Below are 18,542 nucleotides of genomic sequence, written 5' to 3'. Positions count from 1 at the left end.
TTCTCTATTTCTTCTGAACCTTTGAAACCTTTTATTTCAACTTCTCATTCACATAAATAGAATGGTGTTAAGTAGAGACATAGTGGCTTCAGTTCTTATGATCACACGTATTCTCATGCCATGAAAACAGTTTAAATATGAAGAGAAAGAGAGACAGATTGAGATGAAAACTTCTTAAAGGTGTAGAACAAAATATTCAACTCTGGTTATTAGAACTGAGCTCTTGTACTCACTGTCACTAACTCTCTTTGTAACTGTGACCAAGTCATTTATCTTTTACAGTCCTGTTGTCATGTCTGAAAAAGGAGAGAATTGGCCTGTAGATCATCATTGCCCACATTGTGAGTCTGTGACTCAGGCTCCTATTAAAGCAAAAATGAGAGGAATGCATCTTAGCTTCAGGTGTGCTTGAGTTCATGACTGAACAACTCAACTACCAATAAAAAGCACAGATTTTTATGCATAAGGAAATGTATAGTTTCGTTCTTTTTCTTTCCTGCATTTCCTGGACCTGTTGCTGTCAATGTAGTGCTTTGCATTTGGGAGACATTGATAGATATAACACTTTCATATTCACATTAAACGAAAGCAGGAACCCAGTGGTGGTTATTTCTTTCATTCACGTAAATACAGTCATTGTGATTTACAAGACATATTACCTTTGGACAAGAGAGAGTATTCTAAGAGAGCACAGCTTGTCATTCTATATTTCTAGGAGTTTGTGGTTATAAACCAAGTGACATTCAGAACTTACTCCTATGCTACCTCTAATAATTGTGGGATGTGAGATTATCTTCCCCAACTACATTATAAACTCTTTGAGAGAAGAGAATCTGTCTTATATGCATTTTGTGTCACCCAAAGACCAAATGCAGTGCTATACACATAGCACACAAGTTACCAATGCACTTCCTCTCTGATACTGTAACAGAAAGTTACTGACTTGTGGCATCTTAGCCTTGTATGGTGACTTTGATGTTTCTAGTCCAGTTTCCCATGCAATGTGATAGAAACCCGGGAGAGAGTAGTGCACCACCTAGTGAAGCACTCCAGCGCACTGTTGGACAGCTCAAGCTGTGAGCCGGCCCTTCACTGTACTGAGCTAAATTGTGCCTCTCTATAGCTGGGCCTGGTGGTCTAGTGGTTAAGATTCAGAGTACTGCGGCCTGGGTTCATTTCCTGGTCAGAGAACTATACCATGGTTCACACTGTGATGGTTGCATGTTGCTGTGATACTGAAAGCTATGCCACTTGTATTTCAAATACCAGCAGGGTCCCCCATGGTGGACAGGTTTCAGTGGAGCTTCCAGACTAGGAAGAAGGACCTGGCCACCCACTTCCATAGCACTGGAAGGGGAGAGGATGGCGCAAAAAAGACTGGGCAGGGTTCCACCCTGCTGTACACAGGGTCACTGGGAGTCAGAATCCACTCGATGGCACTATCAAAATGACTATAGTTTTCACCTATAGATCCTTCTAGTGAAACAGTAAAGAAGTCAACTGCTTACCTTTACTTTTTCTTGTTCATCTCCAGAGTTCCTCGTTTTTTAAGTATTTAGATATGGAACTTGATGGGTTCAGAGTAAATATATAGCAAAACATTTAAAAAAGTTTTTAGTCATTATAAAGTAATGGGATGAGCTTTGTCAGATTCTTATTTCCATATTGAAAAAGATGAGATTGGTGACTTATTTCAGAAGCACTTAATTAGTGCTTATTTTGTGCCAAGCAGTGTTCTAAGTGCTTTGTAAATATTTACGTGTTTCAATCTACAAAACAATCCTATTAGATAGATACTATTATTGGCACCATTTTATAGATGAGGGAACTAAAGTACAGATCATTTTAGGTAACTTGCCCAAGGTCTTTCAACTAGTAGGTGAAAGGTGGGATTATGAACAAAGCCTTCTGGCTCCAAAATCGTATTCTCAACCACTATGCTACAGTGAGATATCTTTCATAGTTTTTTTTAAAAAATGCAGGGACATTTAATTTTTTCTCTCTTTTGTTCTAATAAGTAAGCATCCAGTTATTTAAAGTTTCCAATTTTTCATGAGACTTTATTATTTTTAAATTAAGTTTTCTTTTTAAAGATCTGGAAAGATACTGCTTTCATTTATTCTCTCTGTTTTTGCCACCTTGAAGCACTATACCTTTATTGTGGTTATATAAAACTTTTTCCTATTTAATTAACTGTTGTTGCTAATATCTGGGTAAGTTGTACTTTGGTCTCTAAGGATGCTGTTACATCAGCTCTGTTTTCTGTCCCTAAGGCAGTCCTTTAATTTTTTCCATCTAGGTCCTTTGCACTCTTCCACACTGCATTTATTTAAATGTTCACTTTGGCTAAAGCCAAGCCAAAAACATCAAATAAACACTGTAATTTGCTCATTTATGTTTTTTCATTGTCTTTACATTCCTAGCAACCCACCTCGCATATCTAATTTCAGTTCTATGTCATTAACTGGGATTGTTGGTTTATTGAGTGCCTACTTCACACCAGGGGTACTCACATCTGTCATATGATTTAATCCTGCTAGCAAACTGAGGTGCTTTAGGTTAAATATCTTGCCAAGGTTGAAATCCAGGTCTTCATGATTCTAAAGCTCATTCTATACACTGTGGAACAACTAACCTTTCTTCATTTTTCTGGGCCTTAGTTTCCCCGTCTGTGCAATGAAAATAAAGGGACTGAGAGCCTACTAAGTGATGGGCACTAGGCTGGGTCCTGTCACAGAAATAGCTGCAGAACTATGATGTAATGGGCTCATGGTGAAGAGTTCTGTTTGAAGAGTGCTCTGAGAATCTGGTGATCCCTTCTGCTTGCTGGAGTTGAGAAGCTGGCCTTGGAGGAACAAGTAGGATTTCTCCCTTTCTAAGGATGCACATTCCGTAATTTTATACGACCTTAAAATATATATATTTAAAAAATAGATTTAAGTGTGTGGCATCAAAATAATAGTTTGCTAGACTATTAAAGTCCATGGGAACAGGAACCATGCCCAATACCTTGTATATAGTACAGTACTTAATACATATTTGGAGAGCCAGTGAAGGAAAAAATCAGTTTTTGCAAATATACGGATTCTTACCTATACATAACTGACAAATCAGAGATTTTTTAATGATTAACTACTATGTCATGCATACTTCCACCTTTATTATTTATATAGTATTCAACTCATCTAGTATTTATTGAGAACCTAATTGTGCCAGGTACTATGCTGGGGGAGGTAATCATAAATGTACCTACAGTTCGAGCAATGTTTAATTCAAATTGGTGTTGTTCTTGAATGCAGTCATTCAACCTAAGACAGTTTTAAGAAGGGTGGAGATGGAAGCCATATTGTAGTGCATGTAGGAGTGATTGGGAGTGAGGAAGAGGAGGCATCAGTTGGAGAATATTCCAGCAATGAAGGTTTAAGAAGCCTTCCTTGAGAGAGAGGCAGAGCTGAGCTGTAGGAAAGTCACTCGACTTGATGTTTTTTGGGAGAGATAAAATTGCAGCTCAAGAGATAATGAGAAGACACCTTAGGAACATGGTCAAGGAATGGAGGGGTTCTTTATGATATTATGGTTGGGCTATTCATCAGTAACCTTGTGGGCTTAAACATAAGTTTTTAAAAAATGAAGGGTATATAACATCTGGATTCCTAAGATCATGTCATCTATGCACTAAGATTATCTTTTGGAAATTTTGAAAATAAAATGTAAACATGAGGGGCTGTGGCTTATCCCTGTTTATTCCCTTGACATCTAGTTATGTGGCCCTAAGTTAGTCCTTAAAAAATATTTGTTCAGGGAATCTATTTATGAAAGAGAAATTATAGAAAACTATTATTGATATGCGTTCAATAATTGGATATGAGCCATTTACAATGAATGGTTTAGAGAGTCCTTCATTGACTTGCCTGAGGGTAATGAACTACACTTGATCTTTCAGGATTACTTGCAATTCTAGAATTCTCAGAATTGTTATCCTTCAGTGAAAGCATCTTATTCGTTTTTTGGCAAACCTGATAACCCAGGTTGTATTGTTTTAGTGACTACTAATGTGAAAGCTGCTTTGTTGCTTGAGGCTTGAATGTGTAGTAGTACATGTAATTGATAATACCATCCATAGTCTGACCCAAGGAATTTAAGCTCAGTTTTATGTAGTGTGAGTTGAGGAAGTTTCTATTATGCTGAGAACCTTTATGATCTTTTGTGGGAGTATACTGTTATTTAAAATAGAATCAAGGCATTTTGGTCTCTTTCATTGATATATTGAATTATATGACAGTTAAATTTAAGTCATTTAGTACTTGGTGATATAGATGATGTTATGTTAGCCTTAAATTCTTCATCACCCCTATAAGGTGTACGGACATGATTTTAAATTGCTGAATACAGCATAGTAACTACAGTATAGAATTTCATCAGCTTTGATGAACATTCCATCCACCTCAGTATAAATGTAAGTGCTCTCTTTAACTCAATATTTAAGCCGTTACTCCTTCTCCTTCTCCTCCTTTTCTGCTTGACCATTTAAGCTGATTGATTTTTTGAATGATTCTTAATCTATAGGTATCCTCTTACTTTCCATACATGTTGTTTGTGCTGACCTTAGTGTATGGACTTCCTTGCTGGTTTGATTTCAGCGTTTTCCTTGAGTTTTATTTTCAAATTCTTCCTTTCTTTTCAGGCTCTTCCTCAGATCTTGTCATGAAACCATCATGTGGAGAGCTCTTTTTTATTTTCCTTCTCTTCGTGATTTGCATACTCCAGACAGAGAGGAGTTTTTGAAGGCAGTGGCTACTTTGCTGCAGTGTTATAGCTTCATAGTTTTTTCATAATTTCTAAATGTTGGTTCAAAGTTGTCACTTTGATTTGGATAATCATATTTTTTATAGAGAATTCTTATTATTGGGGAAGGAATTTAGAATGCCCAAAGGCTTTTATGTTTCCCCTCATGCCAGCTGGATGCCAGATTTCTAGGCCACATGTTCTCTTGAAGGGTGATTTTAAACCCAATGTGTCAAGCATTTTCTAAATTATTTGCCAGACACGCACGAGAAGATGTATTCAAAAAATTATAAGCAATTCAGGATCCTCTGGCTTCCATGGATAGGCAGTAATGAGCTTTCATGTCATAATTACAGGAAGCTGGGAAGAAAATTGAGAAACTGGAGATTTTTAAATTAGTGTCCACGACTCTATTATTATGACATCTGAGAACTTTAAATACTGAAAAACTCAATACCGCTATTTGATGACAAGTCAAGAATTGAGATTTGTGACAGATTTTGTTTTGAAATTAAAGTTTAACATCGCTCCTTAATATTATCTGCTACATAGGGCATTGGAATGATTGAATGAAATAATGAATATAAAACACTTAACAGTGTCTGGCACCGAATAGAGCTCCATAAATGTTAACAAGTATTAACATCTAGGAATACCAATTGTTTAATAACAAAGATACTGCTTTAGAATACATCGTAACGTGTGGTCAGCAAAGCAAATTTATTCTCCTCATTGTATTTAGTTGTTATTTTGTGAACCCTAAACTCACTCTTGAAATTTTTACTCAATAAAATTCCCAGTATCCCAATTGATTAGAAATTGATATAGAGAATATTTTTAATGGAAAATTTTGTACGTATGTTTATCCTGACCAGAAGATAGCAGGAGAAATGGGTTCTCATAGGTAGAAACAGGGAAAGAGGAGCCAAAACCACGCATTTGGTTAACAGGAGAAATATGCCAGAATATATGTTTTGGCTAGGAACAGACTGTGGCCAAGAGGGTCAGGTGGTTATAAGCAAGTAAGCTGAGTCTAATTCTGAAAGGTTTTAGAAATTAAAGAGGATCAGGTAGAGTGTTGTAGAAAAACAGAGGCCAAAGTTTGGACAACCTTCAGTAGAGAAGCAGATGGGACAAAACCGTGTGTTCAAAGAAGGTGGTGTTCTCTGAAACTGAAAGAGGGTGTCAAGGCAGTTGCATTGAAATTAATGGAAGACAGAGAGGCACAGGGGTTCATAAATTCTTCTAATCTCAGAGGCAAGAGACTGCCCTTCCCTAGGCATTCAAAGCTACAAAGAGTGCCCTTCTGGTTTTCAGTAGTATGAAGTGCCTCCATAGCCAGGAATTAAGCTCCAACATGGATATGAGTTGTCAATGAAAGAAACTAGATGAATCAGGACAGTTGGGTTAAACATTTGGGAATCTGTCTGCCCGTTTGGTCACAGATTGCCAAGATATCAGGTATGATGAAATTGGGTCATGAGCTCTTCATGTGTACACTAACAATTTCAGGCATTTTAACCAGGTAGATGAACCTTTCTGGGCCTCTGTTCAAGGTTGAAGTAATCAATAGGTTACTTTGTTCCTCACTGGCTTTGATAACTCTGTTGTGAGCACAGTTGGAGTTATTTGTAGTGTTTTTAGGTTTGATGTGGACTTGATTTTCCACACCCTCCTTTTTAAAATGTGAAATCTAGATTTAAATGACACACCTTACAGAAGTAGGCACATAAGCTATTTCCCCATTTATTGAGGTAAACCAAAGTTGAAATTGGTAGATCTCACAGAACTATTCTTATTTGAAGATGAGTATTACATTTCAGTATTACGTTTCTTCTTTCCAGCTCCCCTCTTCCTTTGAGGGTTTTGTAATCTTTCCTTTGAGACTTGTTGAGCTTGACCTTGAGAGATAGAAGAGAACTATTCTGTCTGGGCCAGGAAGGTGACTTTATAATGACTGTGTTATAGTAACACACTCTTCATTAACGTTAGCAAGGGCCTTGACTACTTGTCCAAAATTCAATTAAAAGACGTTAAGGGCCGGCTCCGTGGCCGAGTGGTTAAGTTCGAGCGCTCTGCTGTGGCGGCCCAGGGTTCGGATCCTGGGCGCAGACATGGCACCGCTCATCAGGCCACGTTGAGGCAGCGTCCCACATCCCACAACTAGAAGGACCTGCAACTAAGATATACAACTATGTATTGGGGGCGGGGGGTTGGGAAATAAAGCAGAAAAAAAGGAAACGAAAAAAGATTGGCAACAGTTGTTAGCCCAGGTGCCAGTCCTTAAAAAAAAAAAGGAAGATTGGCAACAGTTGTTAGCCTAGGTGCCAATCTTTAGAAAAAAGACGATAAAAAGCCAGTTTGTTTTACATTTCCTCTAAATTTTTCTATAAAGAAAGGCATATAATTTCCAATCCAGCATAAATCACTCTGAAATTTCAAGAGCAAAATGGAATTCTTATTTTAGAGGCCTTTAAGGAAGGATACTCTCAGGCCCGTGTGAAGATTGGGCAATGTAGAACTTAAGAGTCTGTCCTGTCTATGCACCCAACTCTTCACTCCTAACTCTTTACTAAAGCAACCAGCTTTCAAAAAACCCCAGGCAATTGGTATATACGTATATATGTATGTATATATTGGTATAAATAATTGGTATAATTGGTATATATGTATATATGTAATATATATATTAGTCATGTGTATGATACAAATGTGAAATAATGCCTCTAGCAGCAGTAACTTCAGACACAAAGGGTGGAACTCTTGTACACACTTGCCCAAAAAATTCAATTTCCCAGAAAACTCCCTTCAAGTCTACTAGAAATTTTGGCTTTTATATTTTAAACTACTTGGTCCTTGAAATCAGTGTACCTTTGGTCCCCTCCCAACATTTTCAGCCACAAAGCTTTTTTCTCTATCCTTTTGCTAGTTTTATAAGTGCTCCTAATAAGGAGTAGGGGCTTTGTATTGAGGTGGAAAATCTGAATTTATTGGCTATAATACCAGTGATGAATTTAGGTAAGGAAGCCCTCAGCGGATGCCTACTAGATACAGTAGATGAATCCCTTTAGACCATTAAATCACTTAGATGCTCTAGCAAGTAGCACCCTTATGTGACGCACAAGTTTGACTAGAGAGTTACTTGGGCTGTTTACAAGTATTTAAAGGGTAAATCAACATTTAGTGATAACTTTTGATTACTGTTTTGTAATTTGTGTGTGTGTGTTAGTGGATAGTGAATGTTTAACCAAATCTTATCAGTGAGTAAATTGGCCCCAAAACTTCACTTGAATCTAATTCAATATGCACTTTGGGAGGAGCGTGAACACTTTCAAACCGCTGGGGTGCTGGTTAAAGTCCTGTAGCAGGAATTTACAGGATGCTGTTATAGCCTAAAAGTGACTATCTAAATTTAACTCCTGGCATGAGCTTGTTCTGTAACAAAATCTAACTGAAAAAAATCCTGTTGAAATTTCAACTTCATTCTTAAAAGAAATTTCTATTATAGAGATTATGATTGAAAAGTATTTGAGTCAGTTCAAAACATACGAATAGAGTTATGTGTTCTCAATGACTGGGGTCATTGATAAGTGGGGAGTTAGCAAAATCCAAACAAGAAACTGCAATTTTCAGTTTGTTTCTCTGCCCACTTTTCGTGTCCACCTGACTTGAATCACTGCCTGTCCTGGCCTCACAGAGCCCGTAAACTGGAGAGAAACATTCTGACCTTCAGCTACTTCCCTTTCATCTTTAGCTCTTCCAGACTACTGTGTTGGATACATAAAATTTGCTTAGGCTGTGTGTTGTGGGCTCCTTTGAGTCACTTTCAAGGTCCTTCAGAAACTACCTACACATAATCACTCCTGTGCGGTATGAACCTGCCATCCTAGCCAGCCCAGGTCTGCTCACCATCTTACAGATAACTGGTGCCTGATCTTCTCTTCTCGCCCTCATTCACACTTGTCCTCTTTCCAGGAATGCTCTCTGCCCCTGCAGTCTCACGTAGGGCCTTCTCATTCTTTAAGGCCCGACTCTACTTTCTCCTCTTTGTAAATTCTCTTGACTATACCAGGCCTCAGTGACATCCTCTTCTCAGAACTCTCAGAACTCTCACCATGTTTGTTGTTAATGTTACTAAATTTTGCTCTTACTTGTCTACATTGTTTGCTTTTCTTTCATATTATGTTGTTCTTGCCTCCCCAACTCAACAGAGGCTTCTTGAGTACAGAGGCAGTGTTTGAAATCTCTTCTGATTCCCCAGAAGCATGTGACACAAGTCTGTGCATATAGTTGGTATACAATAAATGTTTGGTGTTTGATTGATATTTTCCCACATGAACATTTTTAAAGGCCTCATTTGCTTGAATTTAAGGGAATGATAGTAAAGATTTGTTAAATGGATAAAATGAACGATAGATATGATTTTTGTTTATTTTTGTTCCCCTCCTGTCCCCATTCATGGGCAACCCATTGAATGTATGATTCTCAAGACAGGGATTGCATCTTTTCATCTTTATATCCCCAGAACCTAGATCAGTGCCTAGGTCATATTAGATGCCCCATAAATATTTTTTGATTGAATCTTCAGCAAACTCACCCTGCTTATATTAAATGCAATGAGGCTTGTTACTCATTTTGTATTTTGCTCACGTCAAATGCTTGAGCATTATAGGACTTGAATTGCCAAATATGTTAAGTTCCTGTTGTCTTCAAGTTTAAGTGCAGTTTTTGGTGAATGAAGATCTTTTAATGGCACTGGGACTTCTGTCCCATACATAAAAGCAAGCAATTAACCAGTGTTATTTAATAGGAACTGTGTTTAGAATCCAGGTTTTAAGTTGTTTTTATATTAAATTGGATTAGTTTGAAATATTTAAATGGCATTTATTAGTAAGTTCTCATAATTTTGTACATTATTTAAAAAGAAACATACCTTTAACAAAAAGAGATGACCTCCTCTGACAAACAAAACCAGTCCCACACCTTGGTTGCTAAAGCTATGTTCAAAAGAGACACTTTAGCACTTTTCTTTTTTCTTTCTATGACTGAAGTGGATCTTTTACTTGCTTTTTGAAATGGAATAACCTGACTTACCTGCTTTTTGTAAAAGGCATATTAAATTTATTGCCCTTGGATAATTGTGAAAAAAACGCAACAAAGCTTTAAAAAAGAAACTTAAAGAAAAATTTCTGCACATAGGGAAAATATCCTTATTTTTACAGCCTTTTTTTTTTTTTGGACAGAAAACTCAGTTTTCCATAGGATGGCTATGAAATCATGGTTTCCATCTACGATGCGGAACACCTCTCACATGCCTTAAAGAATGCCTGTTGGTGGACCACTAACCAAAACATGTGAGGGAAATAGAACTTGAAGCAAATTCGAAACTTGAAAGCTTTTAAATCTTGTCAGTCTGCCAATCCAAGCAGCGTGTGGCAGGTGTGTCATATATTCGTAGAGCCAAAATAAATGGCCACAAGAAATTCCAAGGTAATACAGAAGTAAGGAAAGCTTAAAATGGAAAGAAAGGAAACATTGTTTTCATTGTTTATTCAGGAGGTTGATAAATGCATTTAAAGAAATGCCTCTTCAGATATTGCTTTAGGTGCCAAATTGTATCTTTGTGATCTTCTGGACCAGGCATTGGCAATGTTTTTATGTTATGTGCTACCTTGTGGAGGGAAGGCAAAAGAAAGGAGGAGACAAGGAAAATGTAGGAAAAGTGAGGCAAAAGTAGCTTCTGGCAGTGGCCTTGAAAACAATTCTGGGACAAGTTACTATTTCCATTAGATCAGTAGAAAATACTTATTTCTTTTGTTTTAACTTCAAGAAGACGTCCATGGGAAAAGGAGTGAGTCTTTAAAAAACGTATGATCTACTTTCTTAAAAGGAAGCCCTTAAAAATCAATCTGGTGTATATGTAATTTTAAAATAAAAGCGTTTATATTTTCTTTATGTTATGTCTTATCTAAAATTCTTATAGATGAGCATTAATTAAAAGCCAAGATTAACTGTTTTTTTCAAGGAACAATACTTAGGGAATGTTTCTTCCCGTGGCTGTAAGTGAGATGTCCTCCAGCCCCACTCCCAGTGCAGTTTCATCACACCGACTGTTCGGCAAAAACATTCCAAAGATTGACCTATTATGCAAAGATATAGACAGAAATCATTTGAGTATCCCATATTTTTACTCTAAATCCGGGAAAAGATCTTGCTGCTATCAAATGAGCAGGAATAAACCATTCCTTATGAAAACTGAGTACTCTACATATCAAGAATCCCAGGTATTAATATTCCAATTTGAAAGCTGAATTGTGAAAAAATACTCAATTTTACAGGTCCAATAGACTCGAAACTGACAGAGGTGACCAAAGCTCAGTCAGCTTAGATGGTGCTCAACTGACAAAACTGCTTGCTAGCCTCATACAAAAGAAGGTATGATGTTAAATTCTCATTTAATCTTTGATCTTTCAGAATAGGAATCCTGGGGAAGGCTATAGCATTCTAACTTCCCATGAAAAAATAGAGCCAGCAAAAAACTAAGTAAGACATGATCTCTACCTTCAAGGAATTTACAGTCTAATAAGGGAGGAAAGTTAAGGGCCTATAATGAAGAAGAATGTGATACCTGTCATAAGAGAGACACAGTATTGTGACATGGTTAAGAGGGTGGGCTCTGGACTCAGACTGCCTAGTTTTGAACTATGGCTTTATCACCTACTAGATACACGACATTGTGCAAGTTAAATTGCTTCACCTTTTCCCACCTCTGTTTCTCTATCTGTAAAATGGGAACGGTAGTACCCTTTCCAAGAGGAATCCTGAGAGCAGTAAGACTTGGTGTAATTCTAAGATATTTCTTTTGGTGACTCATTTCTATGCAATAGTGTTTGAGCGTGTCTTTAAAAGTGTTCTTAAGTTGTAGTGCTTGGTGTACTATCCATGGCAAATTAGAGGCCTGTGTTGAAGTCAGAAAACCTAGTGTCTGCGTCCAGCCCTTCCTAAACTCTCATAAACATTTCACTTCTGTGCCTTAGGTTTGTTCTCTATTTAAATGAGCATAGGAAGTTCCACAACAGCAGGAACCTTAGTCTTGTTCAACATCTGGAACAGTGCTTGGCACATCGTAGATGCTGGATAAATGTTGATGCAGCACAACTCGAGGATATTATGAAGATGGTGATACAATAGGCGTGGAAGTAATTTTGAGAAAGAATCATAAGTACTACACAAAAATGGTTGGCTTTCCTTGTTAAAGATTCCCAAGAGAGATAAGAGATAAGAAAGGATCGCTACTACATTTCTCTGCCGGGAGCCATGCTTGGGATTTGGAGTCAGAGGATCTTGCGTTGAGTCGTTGCTCTATCACTTAAGGCTTTGTAACTTCAGATAAGTAATTTAACCTCTTTGAGCTTCACTTCCTTCACCAGCATTTTTGGGTTATCAACCATGCTTTAGAATATTTTTTAGAGCTCCAGAGATCAGTGAATTAAAGGCACTTGTGAACTACGAATAGTAACAAGTACACATGTACTACGAAATGGTGACTTTTCATTGTTCTACATTAGAGAACTAGAAATCATAAAAAGCACAATTGTATTCCTATTACTCACGTCTAAGGTAGAGAAGATAAAGTTGTATTGTCCCCCAAACAGAGTTGATCTTCTTTAAAACACAGGGAAAAATGGATCACCTCCCTGTCTTTTATACACAGTCAGACGAGCAGAGCTGCATGAGGGAACTTCTCTCCATCGTCGTACCAGCTCCCTTTAGTTGTTGCACCTAGCTGCTTCTATGCCAGCTCCAAAAATAGTGCCAGTCTGAAGGAAGACATGTACTGGCTAGAACTGTTATAAGGAATTGGTTAACGTCCCATCAGAGGTTACAGGCTTATGTAAAAAAAAAAAATCCTTCTCTCATTCCCCTTATCTTACATAAAATGCCTGGCCAGAGTCCAATTCCTGTTTGCATTTTTCATTTGTAAAAGTTCAAAGTTCAAAAAATTATTTTTTATTATCTGTTTCTATACTTGATGGATCTCTGCAAAAAAATCTTTATCCAGACCCTCACGGTTTATGTTCTGAGCAAATAATATCTATAAATACGTATTCCTTTTTGATTATTTTTCTTTCAAATGTATTCAGGCAGCCTCTATGATTTAGTTGTAGGATTAAATTTGAATACGTTTTTAAATATAAACTTACAAACTCGAAGAAAGTACTCTTTTACTTTCCATAATAGACTAAGTCAGTTACACTATGGAAACTAATTTACTCTTGAAATTCAACTTAGCAACATTACTTAGAAGAATTTGTGTCTAAGGAGAATCTAAGAAAGATTGGGGTGGTTAATTCCATCACTCATGAGCCTTTTGTTGTTGTTGTTATGTCTCTTTAGACTTCTAAAAAATATAATAGCTTTATTGGTATATAATTCACGTACTATCCAATCGACCCATTTAAAGTGTTCGATTTAGTGAATGGGTTCCAGTGTATTCAAAAAATTGTGCAACTCTCACCACTATCTGTTCCTAGAATATTTTTGTCACCCCCAAAGAAGACCTCATACCCATTAAGTAGTTCCCCTGCCTTCTCACTTCCCCCAGACCCTTATAACCGCTAATCTGCTTTTTGACTCTGTGGGTTTGCCTACTCTGGATATTTAATGTGAATGGAACCATACAGTATGTCGCCTTGTGACTGGCTTCTTTTACTTTGTATGATGATTTTGAGGTTTATTCATGTTGTAGCATGTATCAGTACTTGGTTCCTTTTAATGGTAGAATAATATTCCACTTTGTGTATATATCACATTTTGTGTAACCATTCATCTCTTCATGGACCCTTGGGTTGTTTCCGCCTCTTGGCTGTCGTGAATAGTGCTGTGAACATAAGTGCACAAATATCTCTTCTAGACCCTGCTTTCAATTCTTCTTGGTATATTCCTGGGCGGAGAAGTGCTAGGTTATGTGGGCGTAGATGTGCTAGGTTATGTGGTAACTGTTTAACATTTTGAGGAACTGTCAGACTGTTTTCCATAGCAGCTGCATTATTTTACATTCTCACCAGCAATGCATGACGGTTCCAATTTCTCCGATTTTTCCTCTTTCTTATTATAGCCATCCTAATGGATGTGAAGTGGTATTGCATTGTCGTTTTCATTTGCATTTCCCCCATCTGGCTAGTTTTTTACAAAACTATTTTAAATGCTTTTCTGGAGGCCATTTGCCTGACAAACTTAACCTTCCCTCTAGAACATGATCCTGCATGGAACATATTGCAAAAGGGCTCTCAAACCAGTAAGAGCAGTCACAGACCTTCAGCGTGAAAGCCCTGTGCTTTGCCCGTAGGCCCCTCATTCAGTGAGTAACTAACTTTTATTCAACAGTTGTGATTGGCTATTGTGTTTTCCAGAAGGGAGCTGGACAACCCCCTATGACAAATGTTGTGGCAGGACTAGAAGTGACAATTAGCAATTTGCCACTGAAGGAGGAGAACTATAATACCTCCCAGGACATTTATGACCCCAAGTCTTCAACCAGACGCCAAACTATGTTCAATATTTTATAAGAAGGCAAAACTACGTATAGTACATTTTAGAAAGATTTCCATGAAGAGTGACTCAGAGAAACACGTTTTTCTCTTGAATGGATAAGCGCGTGTGAATATTCTAGATGCTTAATTTCCAAATGGTATCTGAAAAACTAGGTGATATTGATTTTACTCTTGAATGCCAAAAGGACAAACAGAAAATTCAGATTCTGTAAAATTATTGAAGATATTGTTTAAAAAAGTAAATGAAATGTTTTTAAGAACTTGATGCTACTTTTTTGATGAAGTTAATTAGTTGATTTGTCTGATACTCAGAGCTTACTTTTGCTTTAGAAAATCCCTTTTGTTTCTGTATGTGTTCATGGCAGTAATGCCAGTAAATTAACCTTTCATCTATCTTCCAAGCTGAGTTGCTAGAAATTGTTGCTGGTTGACACTGGGTTAAACTGCAAACCTTAAAACTGCACAATATTTAATGTATGATTGAACAGTGCTTTCTGTCTCACTTATTTGTATATGCTGAAACTTCCTTCTGAGTTGTTCCAATATCCCTTCCTAGAGCCTAATAACAGAGCATACACAGAAAAGAAACTCAGCATCCTTTCAAAGGATTTCTTTCTTTATCTGAAGCACATTTTACATTTCCCTCCCTTCTCCTACCTCCTTTGCAGTAGGTCTCCAGCTAGTCATGTCATGACTGTTTTACGTGGTCATCAACAATTGCATTTAAAATACACACACAGAGTTACCTCTTGGAGCAACTTAGATTTTCTTAGCAATGTCTGTTTTCTGGATTTTGAGAGCAGATAATCAAGCCTTCAGTCAGACTGTAGAAAGCTAGTTTAAAGACAAGTCTTTGGTAGCCTCTAAAAACTGGAGACGCGCAGGTGGATCATGACTGCATAAGGGGCTGTCGTGTCAAGCTCTGGTATTTTCTGTGTGGTGGGCCCCGAAATGAATTTCTGCCCCAAAACAGATCAAAAGGAGACAATCTTTTTTTTAAGTTGGGTTGTTGCCCAGTCTTGTATGCAACAGTAAATCTACGCTTTTGCTTCCTTTTACTATGCACTATCCTATACTGGGAATTACCCTTTTTATTGACAACGGCTGACTGTACTAGATACTGTCTGTATCTAGATGCTTCCTGTTGTAATTAGGATATGCTTACTTCTTTTCCAAATCTAGAGTCGAAAACGGAAGCATTGTATTGTATTAGCTAATTGTATTTTTTTTCTTGCAGGTTTCTGAAAAGTGCCTTTTCTGAAAGCTGCTGCTTGGATTCCACTCTAGAGCTGTCTCTTTCTAAAGCCCTCTCCCTGCCACCACCACATCTCCAAAAACCTGGTGTGCTTGTAGTTCACTCGCAGCAACTCGGCCGTTCTTTTTTTCTTTGATTCTCAGTTTTCATAGTCATTTTCCCTCCTTCTGATTTTGCAGCAAAAAAGAAAAAAATTACGGTTGTACCATCCTTACCAATCTCAATTTTTAAAGCCAGGAAATAGGGAGAAAAACCTTTCTCCCCTTGATCTGAGACCATTCCACAAACTGAAGGGCAGCCAGCAGCATATGCTTTTTGTGAGAATAATTGAAAACATCAACTGGAGAGCACAAAATTCTTTTGAAAGTCTGCCAGTTACTTGAAGTAACTTCAACAGAGGAACAAAATAAAACACTCAATATTTTAACCTTTATGGTTACCTTCTTAAAAGAGTTGGTCTCTAATTTGATTTTTAGTTATTCTGATACAATTTTTATTTTATGATTGACTTTTGTTTGACTAGACCGAATTTGACTTAAATTTAAAACCTAAGTGCTAACAACGAAACATTTCACCGAAGCAACCTGTTATCTCTTCACATCCATCTTGAATTCATTTTTAACCTTTAACAACAGCAGTAATATTGTCCTAGAGAGGGTGTACTTGATTTTAACTTTGCTTTCACTATGACGGCTGTCAACGTTACCCTGGTGCGTGATACCAAGTGGCTCACTTTAGAAGTCTGTAGAGAATTTCAGAGAGGAACCTGCTCTCGAGCTGATGCAGATTGCAAGTTTGCCCATCCGCCAAGAGTCTGCCATGTGGAAAATGGCCGTGTGGTGGCTTGTTTTGATTCCTTAAAGGTGAGTCTCATCTAAATGCACATAACGGTTAATTTAAATTTGTTGATTTCTGTTTTTTAAAACATCATGTACTTTGAAATTAGTAAAGTTAATAATAACATGAAAGCGGTAAGTTTTGTTTGTTTGTTTTTTAAGACAGGATGTAGACTTTGTGTTTGTAGAACTAAGCCAGACTAAAGCTTATGCCATCCAAGCCTACTGATCAAGATAGATAGACTTAAAAAAGTTGAAGAATTTGTAGGAGTAAGAAATTGTAGTCTTGCCAAACTCTACTTCTTTGTATATGATTTAGATTTTGAATACAGTGATCATAATTCTCATAGAACCTACAGAAACCCTTTACTGAATTATAACTTACCTGTTATCAAAATACACTTGGCAGGGACCTATCAGCTTTCAGAGAATAAAGAGCATAAGGTGAAAATCGCACCATCCAAGAGGAAAATGATGGTAATTTTGAGTTTCGTAGTTGAAGTATATTTTGAACCTTTAATTAAACATGTTGCTATAAAACTAAGTTCACTTAATTTTCTTCCCAAACTGCTTATTCACCAGCCTCAGATTTGTGAGTGCATTTTATAAGGAAAGTCTTATTGCCAAGGTCATCAAACCAAAATATTATTACTACAATATAAACAAAATATGAGAGCAGATGAGATATTATGTAGAATAGAACATATATGCTTGTAGAAAAAGAAAATGCACTGATTTTCATGTTTTATTCATAGTTATACTTAAATTAGGGATACAGATGTACAAATTAAAACCTAGAAGTAAAAAATGGTAATAGATTCCAGGTTTAATTAATAAGATTTGCTACAATACATTCGAGATTTTTTTTTCAAAATATGTCAAGATGAATTAAGCTTAGTAAGAACCTTTTCAATTTCTTGATATTGTTTTATCCTCATCATGACCAATTTTACCTCATTAACATTTTTATTTATGGCTTCATTGGCTGATAGGGATGTATTTCTTCATGTGATCATTTCTTCAGAAAAACATTTTATCAAGTGATATCCTATTTAAGTAGTTACTTTTACTTATTTTGTGGTTACTAGCTTTTGTTGCAGACCATTCCAGTTCAAGAATGGAAATATCATAAAGATAATGGTAATTCCTACCATTGAAAATGTCTGAATTGCTCTTATTTGCAGCATATATTATGACTAAAGGGGTTATTCTGTTTTCTTCATGTCAGTATCATTGAAGTTTCATATACAATTATTTTGTGTATTGTTTAAATCTACTGCTGCAGGACTAGGCAGTGCCTTGAAGTGGAAAAGAGCACTGGGCTAGTTGGGGGAAAAAAACGAGACGTCTTTTATCCAGTCCATATAGAGGGTCCGGCACCGCACTAGGCACTTTCCATATGTTGTTTCAGGATATCTGGGGTACAGTCCCGGCCCCACTACTGTATCTGACCTTTGCTACTTCATGTGACAAAGCTTGAGTTACTTTATCTCTAACAGATGGATAATTCTTCTGTACCTAACTTCCAGGATTATTGTAAAGATTCCAATGAGATAACATAAATGAAAAACCACGTATCACTATAAAAGTGAATTAAATGGAAGATTATTTTCTTACTATTAACTAAGTTGTTTGTTTTAGAAGTTCTACAAAATGATTCTATTTAGTCAGGGTTTATTGTTTAAAACTACTAACTCATGTTCCAAATGGACATGCCCAAATCCAGTTGCTATGAGTGTGATGTTGGTTATTCAAGCTGATTATTAGTATTTTTGTGGTTTACTTTTTGACATAGAGTTCCTTGCAGGCTTTGTAAATTCTGTCTTTCCAGGCCTCTGGTAGAAGATGTGTGATCTTCCTAATTATTGGTATGCTTTGGTCACTTCTCCCATTTAAAGGCAAAAAAGTGCCATTAAAGGAAACATTTTGAAGAAAAGTAATAAGGAAAGTGATTGTTAACAAAATGCATAAATGGATACTGCACTACCACTTTAAAGCTTGGAAAATGTTTAATTCAGAGACTACATAGATAATGGCCAATGAATATTAATAAGCCACTTAATTACTTACATACACTGTCTACTCACTGCATCCAGTGTTTTAAAAATAACT

At 36.8% G+C, this 18,542-nt stretch overlaps 1 protein-coding gene across 32 annotated transcripts in view; it reads left to right on the top strand.

Moving 5' to 3' along the window:
* MBNL3 (muscleblind like splicing regulator 3) overlaps positions 1-18,542 on the top strand; it is a 169,350-nt gene that overhangs the window by 55,445 nt on the left and 95,363 nt on the right. For 20 of the 32 annotated variants that reach the window (XM_070604975.1, XM_070604973.1, XM_070604972.1 and 17 more), the window contains exon 2: positions 15,577-16,457. The exons of 5 other annotated variants lie outside the window; for them this stretch is intronic. In XM_070604975.1, coding sequence (XP_070461076.1) covers positions 16,281-16,457 — 177 coding nt within the window. In that variant the 5' untranslated portion in view covers positions 15,577-16,280. Of the gene's footprint in view, positions 1-11,123; positions 11,221-15,576; positions 16,458-18,542 lie in introns of all 32 variants that reach the window. 7 more of the 32 variants (XM_070604974.1, XM_070604995.1, XM_070604992.1 and 4 more) reach the window with 1 other exon arrangement.

The sequence above is a fragment of the Equus przewalskii genome, chromosome X (genome assembly GCF_037783145.1).
Source record: "Equus przewalskii isolate Varuska chromosome X, EquPr2, whole genome shotgun sequence".
Lineage (NCBI taxonomy): Eukaryota > Metazoa > Chordata > Mammalia > Perissodactyla > Equidae > Equus > Equus przewalskii.
This window is presented reverse-complemented; position numbering and strand designations above follow the sequence as displayed.